General features: G+C 35.8%; 4 protein-coding genes across 7 annotated transcripts; 1 reads left to right on the plus strand and 3 right to left on the minus strand.

Moving 5' to 3' along the window:
* The first annotated feature begins 2319 nt into the window (after positions 1-2319).
* Positions 2320-3929, plus strand: LOC140881750 (transcription factor MYB62-like). Its single transcript, XM_073287299.1, has 3 exons — positions 2320-2800; positions 2895-3024; positions 3123-3929. Exons 1-3 carry the CDS (start codon positions 2638-2640, stop codon positions 3688-3690), a joined length of 861 nt encoding a protein of 286 aa, XP_073143400.1. The 5' UTR covers positions 2320-2637; the 3' UTR covers positions 3691-3929.
* Positions 3930-7787: 3858 nt separating this feature from the next.
* Positions 7788-9502, minus strand: LOC140884460 (uncharacterized). The gene is made up of 2 exons (XM_073291230.1): positions 8586-9502; positions 7788-8472 (listed from the first exon to the last, which is right to left on the minus strand). The coding sequence occupies exons 1-2, from the start codon at positions 9357-9359 to the stop codon at positions 8401-8403; spliced, it is 846 nt and encodes a 281-aa protein (XP_073147331.1). The 5' UTR covers positions 9360-9502; the 3' UTR covers positions 7788-8400.
* A 1571-nt stretch (positions 9503-11073) lies between these two features.
* Positions 11074-16236, minus strand: LOC140884264 (chaperone protein dnaJ 15-like). Of its 4 annotated transcripts, none has more exons than XM_073290966.1 (13): positions 16060-16236; positions 15926-15958; positions 15465-15735; positions 14525-14648; positions 14235-14317; positions 14019-14130; positions 13819-13923; positions 13602-13652; positions 13126-13215; positions 12928-13036; positions 12657-12805; positions 12511-12564; positions 11074-11650 (listed from the first exon to the last, which is right to left on the minus strand). In XM_073290966.1, exons 3-13 carry the CDS (start codon positions 15587-15589, stop codon positions 11417-11419), a joined length of 1236 nt encoding a protein of 411 aa, XP_073147067.1. In that variant the 5' UTR covers positions 15590-15735; positions 15926-15958; positions 16060-16236; the 3' UTR covers positions 11074-11416. The 4 variants fall into 4 exon arrangements, with proteins under 4 accessions (XP_073147067.1, XP_073147070.1, XP_073147068.1 ...); XM_073290969.1 differs by having other exon boundaries at positions 15465-15728; positions 15914-15958; XM_073290967.1 differs by having other exon boundaries at positions 15926-15961.
* Positions 16237-16779: 543 nt separating this feature from the next.
* On the minus strand, positions 16780-24584 carry LOC140884263 (zinc finger protein BRUTUS-like). The gene is made up of 14 exons (XM_073290965.1): positions 24188-24584; positions 23418-23627; positions 22356-22550; positions 21944-22272; positions 21329-21551; positions 20906-21074; positions 19577-20797; positions 19282-19453; positions 18379-18600; positions 18168-18305; positions 17585-17819; positions 17440-17499; positions 17205-17276; positions 16780-17106 (listed from the first exon to the last, which is right to left on the minus strand). Exons 1-14 carry the CDS (start codon positions 24458-24460, stop codon positions 16975-16977), a joined length of 3651 nt encoding a protein of 1216 aa, XP_073147066.1. The 5' UTR covers positions 24461-24584; the 3' UTR covers positions 16780-16974.
* Between the last annotated feature and the right edge of the window lie 2400 nt (positions 24585-26984).

The raw sequence follows: 26984 nt of genomic DNA on the forward strand, positions 1-26984 counted from the left end.
ACTGTTTGGTTCGATTTAGTCGAAAATTTGAACACCTCTGGTCAAACCTTCGAGACCGAACATGCATGTAACTAGCTAGTGCGTGATGTCAATTAAGATCTTCAAATTATATATCTAGTCGGTGATATAATGATAGTCATACAAGTGCCATCTAAATCATTTGAATTTTTACAAGAAATCACGCACCTATGTTATGTGTCAGTGTACCTTTATCAAAGATCTTGGGGGACTAGATAAATATTAGAATTTTTACATTTTTAAAAAAATAATTAATTTCTTGCTAGAAAAAAAAAAGGAAAAAAAAGAGAGGAAAGATATTGCTCTTCCTCCGATCCAATTCCTTTCGGCTTCATGTGCTCTTCATCAAGAGAAAGACAACTGTCATCATATACCTAATTAACGGATCCGCACAAGCTTGCAAGCAAAAGTCCTAAGCTATATATCTATATCTATTACTGTGACGATTACAATTTAATAATGCAAGAGGGTGCTAAAGAATTAAAGACGAATTTCCAAATAGCACATTCATATAAATAACGTGGTGAAACATAATTTAAAGTTACGTTATGAAAAGCTGCTATCTAATTCTCGACAAATTATTCAAAGTTCCCACTAACCTCGTTTCCATAATTATAATCTTTTCTCTCTCAATTGCTCTAATCAATTTAATTGCTAAATACATGTTTCACACAGTTTCTTCGGTCCACATCAGCTTTCTTTGATTGATCGATCTCTCATCGGAAATTTTACCAACAAAGTATATAAGATTTAGGAAAAATTACTTTTTTTGTCCTGTATGTTTGTCACTTTACGATTTCAGTCTTTTATATTTTTAGACTTCAGTTTCAGTCCGCTATCTTTATTTTTTTGGCAATTTTAGTCCTTTTTCCGATGTGGCGCTGACGTGGCACCAATTCAGTGCTGATATGGAGTTGACGTGTACAGTGCCACGTAAACATTTTCGAATAAAAAAGACCGAAATTGCCAAAAATCGGAACATGCAGGACTAAAACTGAAATATGAAAATATAGAGGATCAAAATCGCAAAGTGACAAACATACATGACCAAATTTATAGTTTTCCCTAATGTTGCGTTTGGATTGAAGTATTTGAAATCCATGGATTTCAATTGTAATTTTAGTGTTAATCATGAAATATAGAGAAATCTCAAATTTATAGCTTAATTATTTACACATTACTTAGATGGACTAAAAAAAATTCTAAATCACCACTTTATTGGATGAACTTAAAATCCATTCTAACTACTATGAATTACCATATAAACATAAAAGAAGTTGATTTGATATTTGTGATGTTACTTCTCTAAACAACAAAAATGCATTTGAAATCTATTGATTTGAAATACTTCAATCCAAGCGGAGCCTTTTATTTATCACGTTTACACCCAACATGTATGCACGACCACGACCCACTAATCTATACATTAATAAGATCACAAGTATATATATATATATATGCCACTCAATTCTTAGTTTTCTAACGCATCGGAGGCAACAAATTAAGACATGAATTAAGCTAGCATATATATGATTAACAATTAATCTCTGGATTCCATGCAAGAATGGGTTGGGTTTTGGAGAAATTAGTAATAGGAAATGAATTTCAGAGGCCTGTCTTGGGAAGACATCATTATAAGGTGCATGCATGAGATGAGATGTCATGAATTAAAGCAAACTGGATCGAACACGCCATAACTAGTACAGTTGATTGCCGCCCTACTTATCGAGACAGATAATCCCACGTTTAATATTTATTATAATTATGAGCGTAAAATATAATACATACATTAATAACTGTGCCAAGTGATGCACGTTTCTTTCCATAGAAATTAAATTCAGGGAAAACGAAGAAACGAGGAATTCAATTCATCAGTACTTTCTCCCCCCCCGAAAACGACACCAAAACTTCACTTTCAAAGAACATGCGCTAGCTTACTTTACTCCCCCTTTGTTTATTATTCTTCTGTCCATCCACTAAATCTAGCTACCTTTTTCGTATTAGATTACATATATACATTAATCACACTATAACATTAATTATATTATTTGTTAATTCGGTCTAAGCTTTCATTAATATTCATGTTAATATAAATTCATGAATATCTTCTTCGTATATATTTTTTAATGTGAGATTTTGGTTATATTTCGAACAAATTTTAATGAATTACTGGTGAATTATAATTATAACTATAAAGTGAGTGGTGGGGTTTAATGAAATAGTGGGGGATATATATATATATGTGGGTGCATGTGTGAACCTCTCCGTAGAGTTAGATGCTCACACAAAGAGTATCGATCCCTCACACAAAATTAACCAGCACCTAGTACTCTTAATTAACTCAAAGAAAATTCCATGTAGCTTATCATTGATATTTTTAGGCAAAAAGATAAAAAAAAAAAAAAGCCGTATCATGTGGAGGATTAAAGAAACTCCCCAAGTGGGATGTACTCCTTTTTTATTATTTTATTATTCTTTTTATCCTTAAAATTTAATCCTTTTGACAATAGTACTATAAAATCTACTTTGGGCTTATGATTTCTCTCCAATTTTTTTAAGAAGAACTCGATCCCTAGCTAGCTAGCCTCTGGTTTATATAATTTCTTTTGATCAAAATATATGATCATGAGTAAAAGTAGTGTGACTGCAGGCAGCGATTTTTATGAAGAAGATGCAAGTGAGATTAGAAAAGGGCCGTGGACTCTTGAAGAAGACAATCTTCTTATTCAATATGTCACTTGCCATGGTGAAGGCCGTTGGAATTCCTTAGCCAAATGTGCAGGTATTTTTTATTATAAATATATATACATGATCTTATATATATATGGATATTATAAATTAGTTGTTTAATGAATTTTGGCATGCGAATTAATTAGGTTTGAAGAGAACAGGGAAGAGTTGCAGATTGAGGTGGTTGAATTATCTGAAGCCTGATATTAAGCGTGGAAACCTCACCCCACATGAACAGCTCTTGATTCTTGAGCTCCATTCTGAATGGGGAAACAGGTAATTAAATTTAATTCTTCAACTAATTAGTGAAAAAATAAATCTTAAAAAATATATATATAATATATTTGAATGATGTCTCTGGGCGGGGGCTGTAGATGGTCCAAAATTGCGCAGCATTTACCAGGAAGAACAGATAACGAGATAAAGAATTACTGGAGAACTCGGGTACAAAAACAGGCACGACAACTGAAGGTGGATTCCAACAGCAAGAAATTCGTGGAAGCCATTCGCATGTTTTGGAAGCCAAGGTTACTAGAAAAAATGAAACAAGAATCATCATCTCCTTCTTCTTCTTCTTCTTCTTCTTCTGCTTCAATCGAAACTCAAGTATTTACTGCAGCCCCTTCACCAGTTCTAGTTGAACATCCAAAACCGAAGAATATTAGCCTGGGAAACAAGGAAGAACATGGTGATTATTTTACAGCTGCGGGTGCTTATTCAGAATTCGATGATGAATATTATTGTTACTTTGCGGACCTTCCTAGTCAAGGAATGATGGCTGCAGCTGGGATGGATTCCCAGGATATTTCCTTGTCCGAATGCCACGCGGAGGGCGTTGATTGGTTCGGGATTAATCATCATGACTTGGCAAGGAGTAGCAGCAGCAGTAGTACTTTTTGGGAAACCGATGAGTTGTGGCAATTTAGAAAGATCGGGGTTTAGATAAATATATTGGACTTTCGGGTTTGCCCTTTTCTTTAGTAGGGCCTTTGAAAAGAGATCTTTGTTCAATATCAAACTTTTATATATTATTATTATATAAATATATGCGTGTGATAATGCTCAAGTTTTTAATTTGTTGCCTTTTAATCACTTTCTGTAAAGTTCTTCTGTGTTTTGATATATAACCATTTGCCAGGTCTTTACTATGTACGTGTACGATGGAGGGAAAAAAATATTAATTTCTGGCCGTTATGGATTATTGATCATGATATTATATTGATGACTTTAAGCAATGGATTCTATGTATTTTTATTTTTTTTAAATATCTAGATTTTGTGGGCCGATGGAAGTCCGTTTAATTATAACATATTAATTAAGAAAGTTAACTTTGTTATAAAATGATTTAATTAATCATGAATATATATGTTGATATAAAACAGAAGGAAAAGAACAAAGGAGCAGTCAATTCATGGAAAGAAGATTGAAGTGTGGCATCTTCATGCTCATGAATGTGCTGTCTAATCATAGGATGTGGGAAACAACTTGTGAAATCTCCAAATCTAGGGCCGGGGATAAAGGAGAAAATACCTCATCGCCTTGTACACTACTAGCTAGCTTTAGTGATCATATATTATAATAAATTAAACTGAACATCTATAAAAAAATCGCACATAAAATTGCAACCGACGGTGGGATATGTATAATAAATTAAACTAAACATCTATAAAAATCGCACATAAAATTGCAATCGACGGTGGGATATGTATATATGTATATGTGTTTGATAGTAATAAGTTGTGGATGTGATGGATTGTGGGAGCGATTGGAATCGATTGACACGAGCTTGGTACTTGGTAGTGACCAAGTGGAACAACTGTACATCATTTTTTCTTTAGTTGACTAAGCTAATAAGTGGACCTCACACGACCCAATCCAACATGAGAAGTTTAGTACGCGATGATAACTTTATCATGGAGATTTTGGGAAAAAAATTTATATTTACGATTATACTATATGTTTGTCTTTCATGATTATTGTTTTTTTCATTTTGTAAAATTTGTGTATTAGTCTATTAATGTTTTTGTTTTTGTTTTTATATATAGAATTTTTACTTGATGGAGATGAACTGACGAGACATCTGACCACAAATATGTATAGTGTCACATAAATACTTTCAATTGAAAATGATTAAATTTCAAGAAATTGGAAGATATTTGAGGACTAACACGTGAATTTGATAACATGAATGATCAAAATCGCAAATATACAAATATAAATTAGGGAAAATTGTTTTTTTGGTTCTGTATTTTTGTCACTTTGCGATTTCAGTCTTTTATATTTTCAGATTTCACTTTTAGTCCGCTATATTTATTTTTTGGCAATTTTAGTCTTTTTTTGACGTGGCGCTGACGTGACACCAATTTAGTGCTGATGTGGAGCTGACGTGTACAATGCCACATAAGCATTTTCGAATAAACAGAACCGAAATTGCCAAAAATCAAAACATGCAGGACTAAAACTGAAATATGAAAATATAGATGACCAAAATCGCAAAGTGATAAACATACATGATCAAATTTGCAGTTTTACCTATAAATTAAAAACTAAAAATGTAATTTCCCGAAATTTAAGCGTCCAAATGAAAAATAAAAATAATTTAATTAATTAATTTGGTCACAAACCATGTATATTGATATATTATTATAATTAGAAATAGGGGATTGAAAATTTGTAAGTAATTATAAGTATATTTAATAGCATCTCTCTCCCCAATTTTCATTTAAAAAGAAAAAAAGAAAATCAGTTGGCTTAAAAAAATCTGCTTGGCATTCCTCAATAAACGAATAGTAAACATTAGTGGCCATTTTGCCTTTAAATATTTTGGGGAAGGGAGGATTTTATCATGAATAAAGCCCAAAGTCAGTCAAGAATTTACTTGGAGAAAAGGTAGGTCAAGTGGGCGTTTTAATTTGAACGAGTGAACTCTTAAAAGTAATGATAATAAACTGATGGAGATCATGCATATATGTGTGATTAGAGGTAGATGGGATATATCATGAGATGTGATCCAAGGGAGTTTAGCGACAAATATTGTTATCATACTTATGAATTCATTATCTTGTTAGAATCATGTCATTGAATGCATAAAGCACAACGTAGGGAAGCACAAATTACATATTTATTCGACTGATGGAAGATGCTCCATCATGTGATGGGAATTAATGGGATCGATTTTTAGCATTAGCATTTCGCATGCGCTCTTCTAGTTTTATGATTAGTTGATGGCACTTGGATGAGTTTTCATGTGTCAATGGAACTCACTTTTGCAAGCAAATATACTTTAATTCCCAGTTCCCTTTCCAACTTTTTTTTTTTTTTATCATCACATCGTTTACTTGGTGATTCCAATTATATATCATCGAATTAACATCACTCCGAAATGTGATATTTGGCTTCGAGCTCAAGCTAGGATGTGTGAATCGGCTCACATGCAAGCTCTTTGTCTTCTATATCTAGCGAACTCGACTCATGAGCTTAATTATAGATAGGTTTATATACATATTTAATTTGGCCTATGAATATATGATCATGAATGTCACTCGTGATTTTTTCATGAATCAAATTTGCGCTAGCGCTAGCGCTAACGCAAAGTAATCGGGTTGAGCTGTATCTACAGACTCACGGACCAATTCTGTCTATCATGCCGACTGGATTTAACTTATATGAAACCATGCACATTAAATTTGTGCAGAAAACAAACATGAATAATTGGCATAACTATCTCACAAAACAGTTCGATTAAATTAAACACTAGTTTCTAGGGCGAATGAATCAGAGTCTAGCTATATTATTTGAAGCTACTAATATCGATTTTTATTTTTGGCTATACCTCTGACATAGGCGGAAGCACACATTCAGGTAGATTAGTACATGGAAACGAGCAAATTAAAGCACTACAACAAACATGATTTTCACAGCGTGCAAATCGTCTTTTCGTAGTACATCGCAATCTGCACAACTTAAAGCTGTTGAAAGTCATGCACCAGCGGTTTTCATAATTTCTCCTTTCTTCCATGGATATATATGTAAATGTGTGTGTCTCCTGCCAAGTGTCATTGCTAATTGCAACTAGGTGTGCAAGTGAACCGAATCGAGCCAATTAGTATATTCAAGTTCGAGCTTGATTTCAAGTTCGAAAATCTTAAATATTTTGGCTCGAGCTAGACTCAAAATAAAGTTCGACTTCGGCTCGAATTATTCGAACTATTGCTCAAATATTAAGGTTCTTTCGGCTCGAAATATTCGAACTATTATTTAGATATTAAGATTCGAGAGCTTCATTCGAAAATTCCAAATGTTCGAAAAGTTTGAAATGTATATAAATTTATTATATGTTATATTATATTAATAAATTATTAAGCTTGACGAGCGACTCATGGACTATCGAACAAAATAATTATGGCTCAAATTCAAATCGACTCTAAATTCAAACATGTTTGGATTCGACTCAAATTCGAACATGTTTGAATTCGTTCACCTCCTAATTGTGACGCTTCGTCTCCTGTGTAGAAGGATTTTAATTAATCTTGAAACAATGGAACCCTACGGGCCTGTCAACAAGATGTAATTGGATCACTTTTCTAAATGATGGGCTTCACCTTCAACTTACTTTCAACAAGGATCACACGCAAACTTTGTCGAGTATCCCGCCCAATTTTCACTTGAACGCCGCCTAAAGACATTTTTTTTCAATAACTAAAAAACTAATTTAAATTATATGTTCTAGCAGATTAATGAAATTAACATCAATAATATTTTTAAAAGAAATTTCGTTGGCTCAATTTTTTACATTTAATTTGTTTTTTTTTTGGACTGAATCGTATTGCGACTAATATTTATAAAATAATTCATGTTAATTATATATATATATATATATATATATATATATATTTAGGAAAAAGGTGAAATCGAGCTTTAGGTACGATTTTTAATAAGATCAATTCGAAACATTAAAGGGATGACTTATTTTCCATTTTTATTTATCTTTCAAAAATAAGAAGTAAAAAAATAAGGCGCATAAAATTGCAAATCCATGTTCTATATTATATTGAGCCAACATAACTCACACTTCAGGTATTGGATACCTAACAACTTAAATAGGCATGACAAGTGGGTTGGGCCTACCGATAAATTGATCACCTAATCGGGCTAGGCCCAGACCATCACCATATATTGGTAGACCGGAAAATCCCTTTGCAGCCCGATTGTATACTGGATTAACGGGTTGGATGGGACCAGCCCATTTCACACCTCGTTTGAACACGCACGAAAACATTGCACTTGAAAATGAACTTAATTGCCTATTGCCATATGATGATGAGTGAAGGAGCCATTGTGCATTTGTGCTCCATCAAATCCACCCACAAACTAAATTATTGAAACAAAGAAAGAAAAAAAAAACCCAGAAAGACCACTCCCTCCCCACCACCCTTTTTCTAATATGTCATTCTTTATTCCCATTACATTATATAAAACAAGTATAAATCAAGACTAAGACCAAAATTTGGCATCGGAAAACAACATTAAATTCTTTTCTTGTACTCCACATTAGAGCAGAGTGCTTTGTAACTTCAAAATCCAGCTTCAGAACGCAGTGAATGATGGATTTAATCGCCGACAATAGAAATAATCCAAATATCACCTTCTTGTTTATGGAGCTGGTTCTGTAACCTTGTACATATCTGCTGTAACTTCTGTCAACCATAATCCTGGAAATAGTGTCTGCAGATTTTTGTATGAAAAAAAAAAAAGAAAGATTCAAGAACCATTATTCATCCCAGATTTTGAATTTATAGTCTTTGAATCAAATTGTATTTGAGTTTTCATGTACTTACATCCAATTGTTTCTGGATAAATTTGGCTCTTTTCTTGGGTCTGCGGGGAGGCCGGTGGTTAACCATTGTCAAGAAATCTTCTTCGATCGCTCTCTTTGAAAGCGCCACCGAGAATTTCTCCCGGTCTTTCTTCTCGCCGCCACTCCTCAGCGAAGGAGATTTGTCCGCCGACACCGGAGAGGATCCGGAGATGGGTCTACTCGTCGCATCCACCGTCGTCAACCCCTTGCCGCCGCCGCAGTCACTTCTGGTGAAACCACCGCAACCATTTCTACCGGATGAAAGCCCATTCAACGGCGTTGTTTTACACGCGGCTCGCCTCGTCCTCAAACTCCACGGTCTATGGGTCTCGCCGAGAGGAAACTCCGGCGGCGGCGGAGAAACAGGGAGCGAGGCCACGGCCTCCTCCAGACCCTCCTTAAAAATCGCGTCTTTCATCTTGTCAGCCGCTGTTTGAAGATCGAGCATGACCTTCTCTCTAACGGCAGCGATCCCATGATCGGCAGGCGGAGGGGTGGAGCCCACTTTGCGGGATCCATCAGCAGAGGATTCTCTTTTCTCTCTGTATCTGGCGGCGGCGTGGCGGTGTTCGATTGAAATTGAACGATGATGAGAAGAATGAGCATCGGTGGTGAAGCGGTGGAGAGGTGAGATTTGACCATCGGAGTTCACTTTCATGCAGCGGAGGAACCTCTGATTGCCCCACCGGAGGTCGCAAGGCATCGTGAAATTGTGCAACGCCGCCTTGTTCGATCTTTCTGTATTGGTAGCCATTATAGAATCAAAACACTCTGAAATTAAGCTCTGTTTCTTGTTGATCGTTACTTTGATTTTGGGAGTTGTTGTTGATCAAACAAAAGAAACGTTGTTTGATTAAATTGGAGAAGAGAAGAGGAGAGAGAGAAGCTGTGCCTCCATTGTTGTTATTATGGCAAACTCGCCGGTGGCTTTCTTTTTATATATGGAGAGGTTAAGGGGCTCGGACTCGGATCTTTTCTTGCGGGTCTCTTTGCAACTTGGGTCTAATTTCGGGTTGTATTTTTTTTATTTTCAATTTGACTATAGGTTGTACATTTGAGGTAAATAATAAATCGAAATCTCCTTCAAATCAAGGTGGAGTCTCCTATATCATAGACGATCTCACATATAAAGAGCTATAAGATGATTTAATTTTACTTATAATTTTAATAAAAAGTAATAATTTTTTTTATATGAGTGACTCAAATATGTGATTCGTTTCACAACATTGACCGACAAAATCGTCTTCATGAGTTTTGTGTATAATTAAATAAATCTATCTTTTTAATCAAAAATCGCATTAATATAGACTCCATTTAAACGAGTACTTATAAAATATATTTTTTAGAAAAATTATGAACTGTTTTGAAAATTGATTTCATAATAAATAAATATACGGTTGGACAATTATTTTATAAAAAAGTTTCTAGAGTGTAGTATGGTTTGATTTACATCTTTACATTTTAAATTCTAAAAACACTAAAAAAATATCAAATTATTTTTAAAACACTATATTTGGATAACAAGTTTTTAAATAACCACTTTTCAAAACATTTTACAAAATTTTATCTAAAAACATACTTCTAAGTTTTTTTTCACCTATGAAACATTAAAAACGCTTTTAAAATATATGTCCAAGTGAAATCGTCATGTCTTCAAACGTGTAATGTAATTGTTCGCATAAAAACATAGTGTATATGACATTTTTTTAATCTAAATTGAACCTAACTTATTTGATTAAATCAATTATTGATAATATTTCAAATTTTAATAGAAAAATATAATTTAAAATTTTTAATATAAATTAAATTTGGAAAAAAAATCGCTTCTACGGATTTAATGTATTATTATCATTAGCAGTAACATAATAATCACATTTATTTGATTAGTTTTTCATGAACCAAGTTAATCGGTCAATTCCAGAAAAGGTCACCTAAATTTGTTAATAAATGGAGGTTTTGTGATTAAAAAAATAAAATAAAATTAGAATGAGTGTTTTAGACGGAAAAAAAACTAATGGACCGAAAATCTTTCAAGTTGTATTCGTGAAATCAAGCAAGCTAACGACAATTTATGGTGTTTTAACTCTTGTCGATCACTTAAAGTTTATCTTATATTTTACTGACTGGAGATTCAATTATAACCAGATTTCTCATCAAACTATTTTTTTAAAAATAAAAATGAAAAACTCATATTCTTGTGATTGTATGGAGAATCTTTTCTTCTTTATCCAAATATATTCAGATTCAATGTCTGGGCGTGGAAATTGTTTCTTCTGTTGAATGATTAGCTCCTCAACAATTCTTTCCAGACTGAATTTATTTGCCAGAATCTGGTATACCTTTACCAAAAACTTTTTGTGACTTTGGGATTTTAAATTAAAAGTTCGTATCTATTTATGATTGTTGTATATCTCACAATATTAAAATATTTGTACGAGATTAACAATCCAGCATTCGAGGATAATAGCTAAATAAGTCCCTGCGACTCACAAAGTAAAAACACAGCTTACAAATGTACGAAATAGTTGCACAAAAACAAATCGAATTCCACTACTGTTTCTATAGCCATCCCAATAACCAACACTGGCATTGAATATTTAACATCTCCAAGAATAGGATATCTACGTACAAAAACATCTGCATGTTTCAACATTCTACATAATAATATAGCAAACAAGGAATGACCTGCAAAACCCGAAAGGGATCGAGCATTCAACACCAAAGACTTCTATAGACAGCAAAGTTCAACCGGATGATCTTGCACGCAAGAAAGAGCTTCAAACTCAGGGATCAAGCACAATTTATTACCAGTCATAACTTTTTATCTGATCCCTTCAAGTTAAGATTGAACCATTTCTTTTTCGAAGACTTGTCCTTTGAATCTGAACTTCCCTCTTCCCCTGGGCTCTCAGATTTATAATCATCGGCTAGAAATTTACTGCTGCTTCCATTACTGAAATGGCCACTCCCACTAGATAAGGAAACGGATCTCGCGGTGGTAAAAGCTGCATGGATGCCATCTCGCTGTTTTAGAAGCTCATCAACCTGTTCACAGGTAGCATAGAAGGTACAAAAATTTAAAATATTTGAGGCAAAAGCTACAACTGAAAAGGTGGAATCAGTGTGTCAGTGAGTTATCCTTCAACACTTACTCAACCAATTTGGATAAACAAATTACCAATTTGAAAAGACAGTCCTATTGAGAATATATGTAATGATAAGAAGATTGGTTAACCGGGATATTTCCAGAGCCAACTGCAGCTACCGAGGACCAAATTGAAGGGACTGCCCCTATAACACTCCTCACCAAACGAAAAAAGGAGAGGAAAAGTACATCTTGGATCTCTGAACAGTAAGTCTATTCAAGTAAAGAACAGCCAAAAGATTCATTCTGGACACAGCTTACCAAGGTCCAAGGGCTGGATGAAAGCAGGAAATAAAAGCTAATGACTGGGAACTTATAGAAGGTAAAGGATTGCTGCAAACACGCAACTGTTTTTCGATCAAGAGTCTTAGTTTGAACTCTTAAGTTTTAAAGCAGAATCAACCGGCAATAAGAACATCATCATCTAGGGCATGCCTTCTTTCTTTTCGTGGTCTAGTAATTGTAAGCAGAAAAATGGACTCTAGAAACACCCAATATAACTGGAGTAAGAGGCTAACTAGATTAGTCAAAATAAAAGAAATATTTGAATTCTATTACAGAAAAAATGGTTTCACAAGATCATCCAGAAATTTAATTTCAAGGTTAAAGAAGTTTCGGACAAGACATTGCTCTTTTTGACCTATCTTATCGATGTATTATCCATGCCGTTTGATGAAAAAAATTGTCTGGAATTAAAAGGAGCTTAATAAGCTCCAGACAGCAGGAACAGAACAAAGGATTCCTTCCGAAGCCAACTTACAGATTGTTTTTCCTGGCTATATCTATTGGTGACTTCTTGGAATTGGGCCAATGCCTGAAAACAAGAACAAACTGAGATGTGGCAAAGACAAGGGCAACCAGTACTACAAAATTCATAACAAAGCGGGGTTGGAGAAGAAGGAACACCTTCCTATATTCTGCCTCAAATTGGCGCAGTTCATTTCTCTTTCTCAAAATCTGAGCTTCAACATCCTTGAGGTTGTGAGTCGTATCCTCATATAACTTTGAACAGAGAGCCTCAATTATGTAGGAAGCAGGTTTGAAGAAGTTATCTCCTGCAACAACACGCGAAAGGTCAGTCCATGAAGGAATTTTAAGCCACTTTCATGCAATTATTAGTATTTAGTCCACATGCCACATAGTTCTACGTATTTGCATTTGTTATAAAAGCTCAGACCATAAACAGCGAATATGTGAGTGCCAGCTTTTAGTTCCGAGACCTCACAAGGCTGAAGTCCGTCAAGCCTTTTAAAGAAAGCAGCTTCTGGATCCTTAGCCATAGCCAACTACACCAACAAAACAGTTGTACCACTAAACAAAATAAATGGTGCAAGACTCTTGGCCGGGCAAAAACTGGAGAAAATAACTGACACACCGCATTTATGGTCGAATCCATTCTGTACACTTGGAAATGCAAGAAGTACATTCCAGCTGAAGTATTCTTGCCTGTCTTCTCACTATCTTCCTGCGGATTTTTATAATAGTAGTACAAGTTCATAAGACAAGGACTGCCTATTCAATTGAGCATGTTTTCAAAAGTTTACTCAGCATTCTAACCAAACGCAAATAAACAGCCATTAGGTGCAAAGATAGCTCATACAGAACTGAAACAGCTTGAAAAAGAAGCAAGTTCAAGTAAAATAGTAAATGTAATCCATAAGTCCGACCTCAAGAAGCTTAACAACCATTCATGATTCAACTCATTACCTTCGAATTGTTTAAAAGATACGAAAAAAATCAAGTTCAAGCTAAAGAAGGCTAAACAAGGAACTTTTCTCACAACAGCAGATTTGGTGTTTCTACCCTTGGGAGGACATTAACAGCCAAAACCAGAGAAATAAATTAAAGTACCTGCAAGGCCAACCCATATCCCCCATTTGCATCTTGTTCAAAGTATAAAAGCTGAAAATAAACATTAAAAGGAACTATTAGAACTGAACTCAAGCAGCAAGTCCCTCCATTTCTTCCTTCAAAATCGAAGAGTGGAGTTAATAAAAAGAATCATGTTTATCCACAAATTAGAAAGATACAAGGATGTATTGAATATGGGTAAATGAAGTATCTCCACCTTAAATTTACTTTGAGATGGTGAAGTCACTCTAACAACAATTCCAGCCTCTGCTTGTTCCTCATCAATGGTTACACTATAGAAGTGAGCACACTGCTTTTCAACCTGATTTTATACAAAAGGAGAAATAAATGAACCAATCCAGAAAATAACACCAAGAGAATTAACATGTTTTCTATGCAGTTATAGGAGGCACATACTTTGCCATTGACTGAAGTTCCAACTGGAAGTGGTTTAATCGTTACAGTGCCATTCAAAGCCTCTTCAAGAACGTTAGCAGATACTGTGGTCTTGATAGGGACACCGAGCTTGCTAACCAAATAAAGATATATGAACAACTTACAAATTAGTCACAAAGTACAATATATTACAACTTAGTCTAAATTAGAAAAGAAGCATAAATAATTAAATATAACCTGAATAAAGCTGCAAACATTGTGTTTACAGTTCCAAGGTTGGACAAATCAATCTCCATATCCATTCCCTCAGCGTCAAGGGCCTTATAACATCAATACAGATGTAATATAATTAGAAAACGCTTATTCAAGCAATAACAACCATAAAATCGTAATTCAAATCATATCAATTACATGTCACCTTTATAGCATCCATTTAACCAAACACGGCATAAAATTACAACGTATGAATCAGGGAAAAACATCAAGTTGCAAAACAAAATGTGATAACAAAGAATCTACTAGTGTACCTCAAAACCTGACTTATCATACTGCCTCTTCTTCTCTGGATCAGATAAGATGCTATACGAGTATGCAACTTCCTTGAAGTGTTCTGAAGCTTCAGGATTGCTGGCATTCTTGTCTGGATGATACCTGAAGATATATAGGATTCTTACTTAACCAGACAAAGAGCACTTCCCAGACATCAGTTTCTCTGCTATTTGCTTGAGCAGATATTTTAAGTGTATCTGTGTAAAAGGGCTTCTTTGCAAAAATAGACTTGTAAATTTTTTTTTCAAAATATATATATATACACACCTCAATATATATGGTACTACATGTGAGACGATGTGTGCTTGATGGAGTGAATAAAAGGTGGACAAAAATACCCTATTGATTTGAAAAAGAGCATTAGCCATCTCAAGCTCACAAATGCACACAAAAATTCATTGTATCCGTCCTCACAGATTACTGGGCATAATATGAACAAAAAGTTGAATAAAAAACAGATTCCATAGAAGATTACAAAACACTTCGTGGTTCATTGAAATGGAAATCATTTGTTAGCACTGAGCAAGACAACTCAGCTGGTAAACTCGTCACGAATAGAAAACTAATTACAATGCAATTATCCAAAATCAAGTTTAGGGAGTGAAGCAGACCTTGCAACAATTTTTTTTTGATAGAAAATGAATTATATTCATAAAGATATAAAAGGTACTGAATAAAAAAATAAGATCCAACACCTCCAAACAAAATAACATAGCCCATTAAAAAAACTGGAAAAAAGCACCAACAACCGTGAAAAACAGATAACTGGAAACTAAATAACAAGCCAAATGCCCCCAAAATTCATTAAACTCCAAGCGAAGACTCGCAGACTTTCCATATAAGTGGTCATACAAGAAGGGACACTGACATATAGTAAATGAAAATTGAAGAATAAGAACAGGCAACAGAAAAACTTACTTGAGAGCAAGCTTTCTATAAGCAGTCTTAATCTCCTGATCAGATGCATCCCTTGGCACGCAAAGCACCTCATATGGGTCCTTTCTCAGCGCTGGTGCCGATGGCCCCTCTTTTGAACCCCCCATTTTCTTATCTCTGAAAATTCACCTTCTTTACTGTATTTTATCTTTCCCTTTCAAAAGTCCCCTTCTTTCCTACCCAAACGTCTGCCTCCTATGATATTGGTTTCGCCTTATATCTATCTGAACATCATTCGCCCCAAAACTCAAATCTGCAAGCAAAACAAAAGCAAACAAATGAATTTCAATTAAAACATGCGAAATCCTATCGAGCAAGGAGCTAGCAAAGGGAAGAAAATCAAAGCCACGGACCGATTTGTGAATTTCTAATAAATTAATGCAAGATTACAGATAATAAAATATTGATTCAACATCAATAAAGGAAACCACGTGATATGATACCTGCTTATAAGATCTGTTGACGATAAATCCGAACTGCTAAATACAAGAAATAATCAACTCAGCCAGATAGAACAAATAAAAAAACAACAAATAGATCCCACGTAAATTAAGAAGCTCGGGCTTCGAGAAATTACATGGATATGCGAATTAGGGCAAAATAATGGAAGCTCTACGAGCTGCACGCCACTTGGGACCAATAAGAAGCTGCGATTACTCCATAAAATTCACCTTTCTTCCGAAATTATTAAAAGTTGCCCATTTATTACAGTTAGTACCAGGAGAAGATTTTGTGATGATGTCATATTTGTTGGGGGTCAAATATCTGTTTGGATCACCTCACATCCATTTCTATTTTTGTAAAATTGCTGGCTTTTTTTGACAAAAATCTAAGAAATCATTTGTTTTTTTTTTTTTTTTGCACTGAATGATATTTTTATTTAAAAAATAATGAATTCGCTTTACGCTTGTACATTCCAAATTGAATTAAAATTTTTACATTTATTTGTCCAATGATTTCTTGACTCGGTGTCAAAGGTGAGGTTCCAACTTCCAACTCCAAAAACCATAAAGTTTATTACAATCAGTATTTCGCAAAAGACACATGGACAGAGAAAGTGAAGGATCTTTAATGTATTTGAAAGCTCAAATTTAAATTTTTAAAAATGTAATTATATCTATAATAAAAATGTTATTCAAAGAACGTGAATTACGTCGTGAGCGTTGTTAACAGGTGAGTAAGATGTTGACGACTTACAGCTCATTTAATAATAAGGTTCTATGTTTAATATGAGAAGTCGAGTTCACTGATTAAAAACATAGATCAGTATGATAAATAAATAATGTGGTTTAAATAAACAAGAAAGCGGGTGTATGAATTTAAGTGTGTCTTTCCTAACACAATAGGAGATAATTTTATTCTACTAGGTACAAATTTAGGACGTGCGGATGCAATCCACACAAAAAATGCTACACAAGAATCGTTTCAGTACAATGCAAAAAAAAAAAAAAAAAAAAAAAACCAAAACCAAAACCAAAACAAACAAAAACAACTATGTGGAGCTATTAGGATCTTGTTCAACCTTGATTACCCTGGTGCTGTAAGATCCACAGAAGCCACATTTGTGATACATCCAATGAAATGGAGCAGTTCCTTTTCTGTTGCAGTCATTGCATAATATATACTGCACGAAGAAATTAGTTAATTTTCTTGGTCATTTTCAAAAAATGAATAAATGGCATGGAATGAATAAAGTAAAAGTACAGTGTTTTCGAATCTCACTTGATGTAGGTTTCTGTATTCTTCTGGGAGGATCTCAGAAGCCATTAAAGCATCAAGCATGCCAAAGTAGACCTGAATAAGAGAAACGGATCTCTCAGTGATGTATGATGAATCATTCCAAGACATAATATAGTTCAACAGAGTCTATCCTCGCTTAACACCAAAAACTCAACCCAAAATCATCAAACAATGATTTAGTACAAGTTAATCATTTGAAGAAAGAGTGTGTACTTACCGACATGTCTCCCATAGACTTGCTGCATATGGGACAGACGTAATGAGTGCAAGCATATGCCTGGGATGAGGATAAATGTTCAGCATATCTATAGATAGTTTATGTATGACAAATCAGATTAACACTAAAAAGCAGATTAATTAACCTGAAAACAAGCAGAATGGATGTAATGACCACAGGGAAGAGCTCTCACAGTTGCACTTGATGTAAATAAAAAGTCACAACAAATGGGACAATTGGTCTCAAGACCTTTCTCTGTGCACTTATGGTCCAGCAGCCTCATTCCCAAGCAACAATTGCAGGTCATGCAATGGAAGAAGTCTATACCAAGCCCTTTTCCAACGCGGCATAAATTGCATGAAGGACAATGATAAACTTCCCTGAATTAAATAAATTTGAAGGACAAAAAAGTTATAAAAACTCAAATACAAAAGTTTGGTTGTCAATATCTATTTATCTGATCTTATAAGATGACCAGAACTATCTGAGTAGTCTTTATTTCTATATAATCTGGGCATATCCCAAACTCATGAATGCACTGTCAGATGGTTAAAAAAGAACAGAACTCAGGATAGGAAAAAATTATGATCATAAAACTTAAAGAGAGATTTTAAAGAAAAAGCAAAATCTTCACTAAATTTCAAGCCTATAATTCACCATGGTGACAAGAAGCGCCATGACACGATTACAAACTATCGATATGTAGCAGTCATTGTATAATCACTCACCTTTCATCGTCGAAAAATTTGCAGCTACTACAATAGTATTTGGCCATCAGAAACCCGTTACAAGATGTAGTTGTGCAAATTGGTCCAACTGGCTGGATCGTTAGGCATTTCATACACATCATTTCAGAAGTTGCCTTCCTGCAAAGGGAACACATTCAGAGAATATCCTAACATGATTCCCTCAAAACTCAACCAATTATCTAAGTGTTACCTTTCCATTGAATGATCACTGACTTCATCATGGCAGAATCTGCAAGTAAACAATTTTCCGCAGCAAGCAGCCCGAAGCTTGCAGTTTCTTTTGTAATGTTCACATCCAAAAACTTTTTTTTCTGGATCACGAAAGGAAGGGGAACAACAAAGAAAGTCTTCACTATCTTGAGCTTCACCACTTTTGGTTTGTGAATTTTTTTGCTGGGAAGCTAACCACCGACTAAATAGAAGATGGTAATTGGACTAAGAATTACGCAAATGAACAATGCAGACTGTAACAGATAAAAAAAATGATTCTTAATAGAAGAAATGAAAATAGTTTGGAAATAAGCCTCTATGCCAGGCACTAAACAATATCGACTTCCTGTAACTGAGCACTACCAGAAAAAGAAACAAATCAAACAGCACAGTAAATGGGAATGAATATCCAACAATCTACTAAGGGTCCGTTTGGAGTTATGTATTATTAATCTATGTATTAATAATGGTATCTAGTCTCACGTTTTTTTTTTGCTATATTATTTATCCATCTTTCAATTATTTATGTCACATCAATCAAATCATTAATTATTTATATTTCATCAATCAAATTATTAAATTTAAATTACTATATTACCCTTTATAAATAATATTATTTATATTTTATTAATTATTAAAAGGATAAAATGGTAATTTACTATTTTTATATAAAATATAATCAATCAAATCAAAAAAATCATAATCTATCAATCAAATCAAATCTTATATTAACTATCTTTTTTTATATATTTTTTATTACAATATATTACTTATCTCTATATTATGTATCTTATCAAATCATGAATGTGAAACTCAAAGCTATGGACACAAATAATAAATTGTGATCTAACATGAAGCATTGACAATAGTAAGCAAGTATAACCTGGTCATCAGATTTTGTATAAGGTAAGCCTTTCTTCTTGGATCAAGGGTTGGATCGCGAGAGACTTTCCTAATCTCTGCTTCAAGCTCATTTTGATTCATCCGAAAGATATCTTTCCACCCAGGCTTAAAATTATAATCACTTAGATTCATGGACTCATGCATCTCGTATTCTGAAAATAGTTTCAAAACTTAATGCGTGCAAGCGGTTAAAAAAATGTAACCTGCTAGGAGAAACAAAATTGCTGACTGCATCAAAAAGCATGAGAGGGAAGAGGTTTATGCACCATAAATACCTTTCGAGATATTCTCTGATGTCGGTACCTGCGAGGATCCAGCAGCATTCCCTTCCCACCATTCATCAAGCCACTCACTGAACATCGTGTTCTTGGTAGCATGCTTCCAAGTGTCGATCATTCTATTTTGTTCGTCCTGAGTAAGAGCAGATGTTACCCACGGCAACATTGACTGGAGTACCTCTGCTCCTGTTCTACCAATTATGCGGCCAACAAGTTTGTCTTGCTCCTCCACAGAAAAATGTCTGTCAAATAATGGCCAAAGCTCAACCTCTTCACGGATGACATGATGATCTAAAGTTACTTTAATGGATTTACACATGCCCTGGATCTTGGTTGCCAGCTCATTATATTTTCTCAAATTACCAACACATTCAGAAGAACAGGAGAGTTTCTCGCTCAAATCCCCAGTCAAATTATTTGCATTCAAATTTTCATGAAGTTGAGAGAACTCAATTAGTGCAGATGAAATATTCTCAAATAGTTCTTCTTCCTGTTTGTGGTCCAATGTGTAAGAGTGGCTAACATTATGTAGAGTTTCCTTTGACTCCAAAGCAGGGAACACAATATCATCCTCCGCATTACTATGAGCTCTGTATAAGCCCCACAAAAGACGAAATCTACCGCTAAACTGTCTGAGAAAGTTTTCGTCACAATCACTAAGTTTCCCAGATTCCACATCTAGAAACTCTAGATCTTTTCGAATTGCTTTATGAAATCTAAAAATATTGTCGATAGGTCGTGTTGTGAACCCACTTTCTGAGGAATTTGTTTCTGTTTCCCAGTTGAAAAGACTGGAGTTAAGAGGAGGAGCTGTAGGACTAAATGACAAAGAACGCAGAGATTTTGCTGTGGCAAGGGAACCCATTCCTAGACTACTGCTGTCAACTCCTAAACCAGGAACACAACAAGTTCGGTTATTGAGAGAAGTTTTTTGGGATTCTGTACTTGAAATACTGCAACCACTACTTTCCAGTAGAGAAATTTTATTTTCTTGCTTTACGGTCTTCTCACACTTGCTTGCTAATCCAAAAGTTGTAGATTCATTAAAAATACTTGAATTCCCACAATAGCCACAAGATTTGACGAAATTCTTTTGGGTTTCTGTAAGAGTCCTTGCAGGACAACCAGTTTCACTAGAAGACAAACAGTCGCTCCTTCGGTGACCTTTACATGCCCAACCAGAGAACAGAGTAACCAATGCAGTATCTGATGCTGGAGCTGCAGCGATAAAATGGTTAAGCATATGATAACTCATTCACTTGCTGTTATATATATTATTAAAAAATGGGTTCCCAGGGCTGAGGAAAAGGAAGCTGACTCAAAAACCTGCCATGTTCATGTTGTAAAGGAAACATCGAGCTTCCTCTTCGTTCAGCGATCTAATCAGCCAAGGTAAGACACATTCAATCAATCTCAATGGCATCACACACAAGCTTTGATACAATAGTTCACGCTGCCTTTCAGCGGTGAAATACATCCGAGCAAGAGGAAGAACCTATAATTCATCAAAAGAAGTAAGAATCTAAAAGCACAGGAAGTCAGCCTTTGAATGCATAGAATAAAATTACAACTTTTGTAATCCAAAAATCAGGCGGTGCAGAATAGCACTCCAGATTTTAGATCATTAGCACATGCTTACATACCAATAAAAATTGTTTTCTTGATGAGGGTCGTCGGCAGTTCAAATATGATGCCATTAAAACTAAGGACAATCCAGAAATCAACAAATGGCACAGGTCCATCACGCACCTGGGTTTCTTCATTGTGACAATGCTTTTTTATCGTCTCCATTATATGATCTGCTTGTGAGCATAATCTAGAGTAAAATTCAGCGGGCGAGTTGGCTCCAGCGCTTTCAATATCTTCTATCAAGCACCTGAACTTGTCAAATTCACTCTCTTCTTCTGTATGCTCCTGGACAAAAGACAATTCTGCATCTAGAGCAGGGAATATAACTTTGTCTTCTGCAATACTGCTTTAAAGGTAAGATGAAAGAAAAACAGGTCAAACTTCATCAAAGATTACATTCAGGAAATTGGACAAAATTAGCTTCAACAATAACAGTTAGTGGTTTTGCATGCAAAAGAGAAGGTCTAAAACAAAGCGTTTTGCGCAAAACTATTCTCTTGTTGATAAGTAGATCGAAAGAGGCAAACCTTATAAAAGTACTGATGTGAGAAGTGGATGCTTCAACTAACCAATCCCAAAGTAACATTGTGGGCCCTAAGCAATAACTGAATTTTTTTTCTTGCACAAAATGTTTTACACCAGTCCCCCGCTACTTAACAATCAAACTCAGGTAACATTTAATTTATTTATTGAATTTCAGAATAAAATATGGCAAGTCACAAAACCAAAGATAACCTATGGAAAATGCAGACTTCCGCTATAAATTGAAGCCTCCTATTAAAGGCGGATAGATCAGAAAACTCTCCAGTTAACTTTATGTCTCTAGCTGCTTCAGCTATGTAATTCAATTCCATTTTGATAGCCTTATGCCAGTGGTATATATCGTCTACTGGATGATACAGAGACTTTAATGACAGAATATCACTTTCAGAAGTCTTTGAAGATTCACAAATGCAATGCGTGTTTTCTATTGGAGTATCAGAGCAGGTATTTTGTCTAGGGTCTTCTTCAGAACGTTTACGCTTGCTGCTAATCTTGATTCCATCCATCCAAGTAAACATAACCTTCAACAAGGAAAACAAGTATGGGTCAGAAATGTAGATTTAGAAACTGTTTTCTGCTTACATATCCCTGAAAGTTATCTAACCTGTTGTAGCAACTTTTCTTGCGGTATTATTTTGTTCAAGCACTGGCGCATATCCTGCCTCTCAACAGGTGAAATTGATGATGAAAGCCATGGTAAAAATTCTGCCATCATATTTACCGGAATGCTGCACAAAAATTGCCAGACTAATGATGCCTGCTCTTCGAATGAAAATTTTTCATTGAGCAACGGGAAGACCTGCCACAGGAAAAGAGAGAGCAACAAATGATTTAAAATAAAAAAAATCTTCAGTCTAATCTCCACATTCAGAATGCTGAAAGTATAAATGCGAATATTTCTTCTAGAAGCACCCTTTTATTGGGTGTATGGTATACTGCTTGGAACTTCATGTGATACCATGAATACACACTGCTTCATGCCTTCATCTGACTCATCTCCAGGATCACAAAAAGTATTTACTTATCTCATTAGCGTGCAGCAGTTGAACGTGCCGATGGTGCTTTAAATATTTTCTCGCAATTATTCCTATGTGATCATTTAAGGTCAGCCTAAAAAGATTTTTTTAGTTAAATATCGAAATCAATAAGAGGCAAAGCCCTACAAATTTGCTGCCAGAAAATTTATATTGAAAACCAAACCAAATCTAAATAAACCCTAGAGAAAAACGGACCAGTGTCGCGACTGCTCAGTACCATCTGTCGGAATTGTAGAGAAGATGAGGGTGACTAAGTCCATTTGGAATAAGAAGTATTTTGCTTCAAAAAGTGATTTTTTAAGTTTGGATTTTTATAACAGCTCTTTAAATTAACGCTGTGTTTGGATGTCTAAAAAATGTAATTTGGAATTGGATTTGGATTTGGAATTGGATTTGGATTTGGATTTTAAAATCCATGGAATTGAAATTCCATTTTATGTTTGGCAAAAAGTTAAAATATATTTTGGAATTTGATAGTATAAGGATTGATTACTAATCATAGGGAACCAAAGCAGTATGCATGAACCCAAATACATATCTTCTTACCTACCTAAGGTAATCTAAATAAACATTTTCAATCATCAATGTAATGCATGTGATCACCAAACAAGGAAATTTAAGAATTAAACCTGCTCCTCTTCCTTGGACATATGCTGACAAATTGATGTTTGAAGGGCTCCTGTACAAGAGGCTAACTCTCTCCTGTAGCTTTCTTCATTTGCTGTATCATTGTCCAGCAATGTGAACAGATGATCAAAGAGCATACTTTCCCCCTCATGCTCAAGCGAGTAAGTTCTTGCCACATTCTTCACACGAATATCAAGTGCAGGGAAGATAACCTACAATTACGAGACTTACTATGGTAGCAGTATGTCTTTGCTTCTTGACAATAATACTAATGGTTTTAAGCAACGGAACAGAAAGAGATTTCTACCAACTAATTAAATGTGTCCATTCCAAACAACTCTCTAAGAAAAAAATTCAAAAGCCAAGTTGATGCCTACAAATCCATTCATATCGTGTTGGCCAACTAAGAAGTGAGATGTTATTTGGAATGTTCAGTTAAACAGAGCCAAGAACGTTTTCAATTTAAGTTTAACAATTAAAAGTTTCAAGGGAATTAATTATGAGTAAACATGGATGCAGATAAATTTGAAAGATAATACTCAGCGAACATTTTCAGAATCTGTTCAAAAATAAGACAGAGCAGTCAGAGAAAAGAGTTGGAATTTTTTTCCCAGATTTTATAAAATCGGGAATGAAGTCATGAACAATCCATGAAGTAGAACAAAATTACGACAGCATTCCTCAAACAAACACAGTTCAGTGAAGCTCTAGAAACAGCATGAACCATCCAATTCTAGGTTTGCAAAAACGACACATACAAGCAGGCACAAACCTCATCTTCGGCATTGCAGTGGTGCTTGTAAATCGACCTGATGAAATGACACTTATCAATCAACTGCTTGATGTCTCCGCCGCTCCTATTCGTGGCCAAAGCCATGGCGGCCCGCTGAAGTCCGTCGAGCTCCGCCCGGATGGCCTTATGGAAGAACAAGAAAATCCGAATAGGCGATGAACGCTGCAGCGCCGCCGTCGAGTGTCCATTCTGATCCACCGGCCCGACGGCCATCATAGACACGCCGCCGTTCTGTATCCCAGGCGTCGCCATTTGTAGATTGTTGCTTTCTCTGTAGAATTAATTCAAAGAAAAATGGATGCGCCTTTTTGCTGGACGAATGGGATTGGATTGGGACGGGAAGCAATTTGTATCTGGACACAGACAACAACATGGAATGTCTTTTTAACCTGCAATCGCAATAACATAATCATAATAATATATTTTATTATTTTATATTCTGTAAAAATATTTATGTATATTACATTTATTTATTTAATTTTATGTGTGGATTACGAGACAACGTAAGAAGTCAATCATAGGTCCAGGTCCGGTGACGTGGCATAAATGAACCACGTCAGCGAATTTTCCGAACGTGCGTGGCACGTGACAGGAGAAGGAAGGTACGTGGGCGTATGAGAAAGTGACCCGATGATGATTAGGCGGAATCTTATAATGTCTAATTGCAATTAATTACTGATTAATGTCAAACTTAACCTTAATAAGAATGACATTGGATATTATTAGTATTATTTTAGACTGGCGAGAGAATTTTTCTTGGTTTGATCAATGTCGTTGAAATTTTGTTGGTGGGTTGGTGAGAGGATGTGACGTTTAAGAGAATAAATAAATTATTATGTTTTAATTAATAATTTAGTACAAATTAAGATTAAAAAAAAATTTAGATTGATGCGGGCGAAATAATTATGTCCATATTCAGCAAATAAAATAGGAAGTCTGGTCTCCTGCTTCTTCGGTCACCTACAGATGGGAACGATCTCCTGATCTCATACTCCTTCGGACACCTGAAGAAGTCGCACGTCTTCCTTTTGGGCTGTCACCTGATTCACGAACACACGTTAGAGGCGTCGGGTGGTCACCCGGCGAAAACCCTCCGACGCTCAAGTCAGCGATCACCTTCACACAAAACAGCAGAGCAGAGAGCTTTTGTAGGCTAAAGAGTCACTTACCTTGAAATGAAGAGATTCACTCCTATTTATAGGCAAAATTGAGCTAAATTGCACACTAACCCTCCTAGGCTCAAAAAATGCAATTTAATCATCCAGGACTACAAAATTAAGAATTAGTCCTTTAAAAATATTATTTTCGCAAATCGAACCACTCTATTAATTTATATATAAAAAGTATATTAAAAAATATACTTATACCCATCATAGGCCCCCTACTCTTGAGTAGCTACAATTTTACTGAAGATGATCAAGAGTACTCATTATTAATTACCTCACAATCATATATATTTATTTTTGTAACAATACCCAACATGTGTACTCCTCACACGTGTCCTTCAATTTGAGAATTTTTTGATAAATTGCTTGGGCAAAAAATTCGGTGCTAGGGTTTTTGTTTTATTATAAATAGAGTCTTTTCTTTGCTCCGCTTTTTGTGCCCCTCTACCACAGTAATCAAAAATGGCAGGTAGCTTTCACGCTCTCTCCTCCCTTCCACGCATTCTTTTTATGCTTTTAATTATATTTATATTATTTCTTTGTTCTATTTTTGTTCCTCTTATTCCGTTTGTTTCTCTTTCTGCATTTACTTTTTGCTTTTTTTAAATCTTGTCCCGATCTCCTCTTCTCCTTGTTACGCTTTTTTCTCCCCTGCTTTCTCTTTTTTTCTTCTTTTTTTTTTTTTTGAGGTTTCGAACGGGGTAAATCCGATAGCCATGGTGAAAAAGCATCGACAAATGGGGATAAGAAGGCCGCTGATTTATTTTCGGAGAAGGGTGCGTGCGTGTTTCCTTGGTTTTGAGAGGCGAGTTGCCTTGCGACTGCCGATCTTTCGATGGCTCGAGCCCTGCGCGATGGCTAGGGTGGTAGGGCGGGGAAGGCTCGTGTTGTTGAGCCTATGGTGGGGGTGGTCTCGCATCTTGATGGTCGTATTGTGGAGGAGAAGCTGCTCGGCGATGGTAATGTTGCAGGGGCGAAGGGCGATGGCGGCGCGTGAGGTTGAGCCCGTGGCGGGGCTGGCTTCGTGCGATGGCTGGGGTGTAGCCGTGGTGGGGATTCCTCTGTTTTGTTGGGCGAAGGGGCGGAGGGGTGACGTAGTTCGTGAGGCTAAGCCGCGGATGCGTCCGTGCGATGGTGTCGTGATTGTAGCTTAGCCGTGTAGGGGTGGTGACGTGGTGGATAATTGCAGCAGCGTGGCTGTGATGGTGTTGGAATTGCGATGAGGCATGTTGCGGGATGAATTGGGGTCACGCATCCGAGTCGTGGAGGTAGTGCGGAGATGGTGTTGTTGGCGCTTGGATGTGATCATAGTAGCGGCGTGCTTACCGGGCGTTTTTGGAGGTGTTTGAGTGGTGACGGGTTATGAGCGGGTGTCGCTCCCGGTGGTACTTTGGCGGAGGTGTGGCAGTGGAGTGCTGATTATGAGCCGGTGTCGCTCAATGGAGAGCGGGTGTCGCTCTCGGTGGTATGTTGGCATGTTTGCGGAGACGGAACGGGCGTCGTTCCTGGTGTTAGGAGGAGATGTTGAGCGGGTGTTGCTTATTTTGGTGCGTAGGACTTTGTGAAGGGGAGCGTGCGTCGCTCACGGTGTTTGACGGGAAGTGTTTGAG

The sequence above is a fragment of the Henckelia pumila genome, chromosome 2, assembly GCF_033568475.1.
Source record: "Henckelia pumila isolate YLH828 chromosome 2, ASM3356847v2, whole genome shotgun sequence".
NCBI lineage: Eukaryota > Viridiplantae > Streptophyta > Magnoliopsida > Lamiales > Gesneriaceae > Henckelia > Henckelia pumila.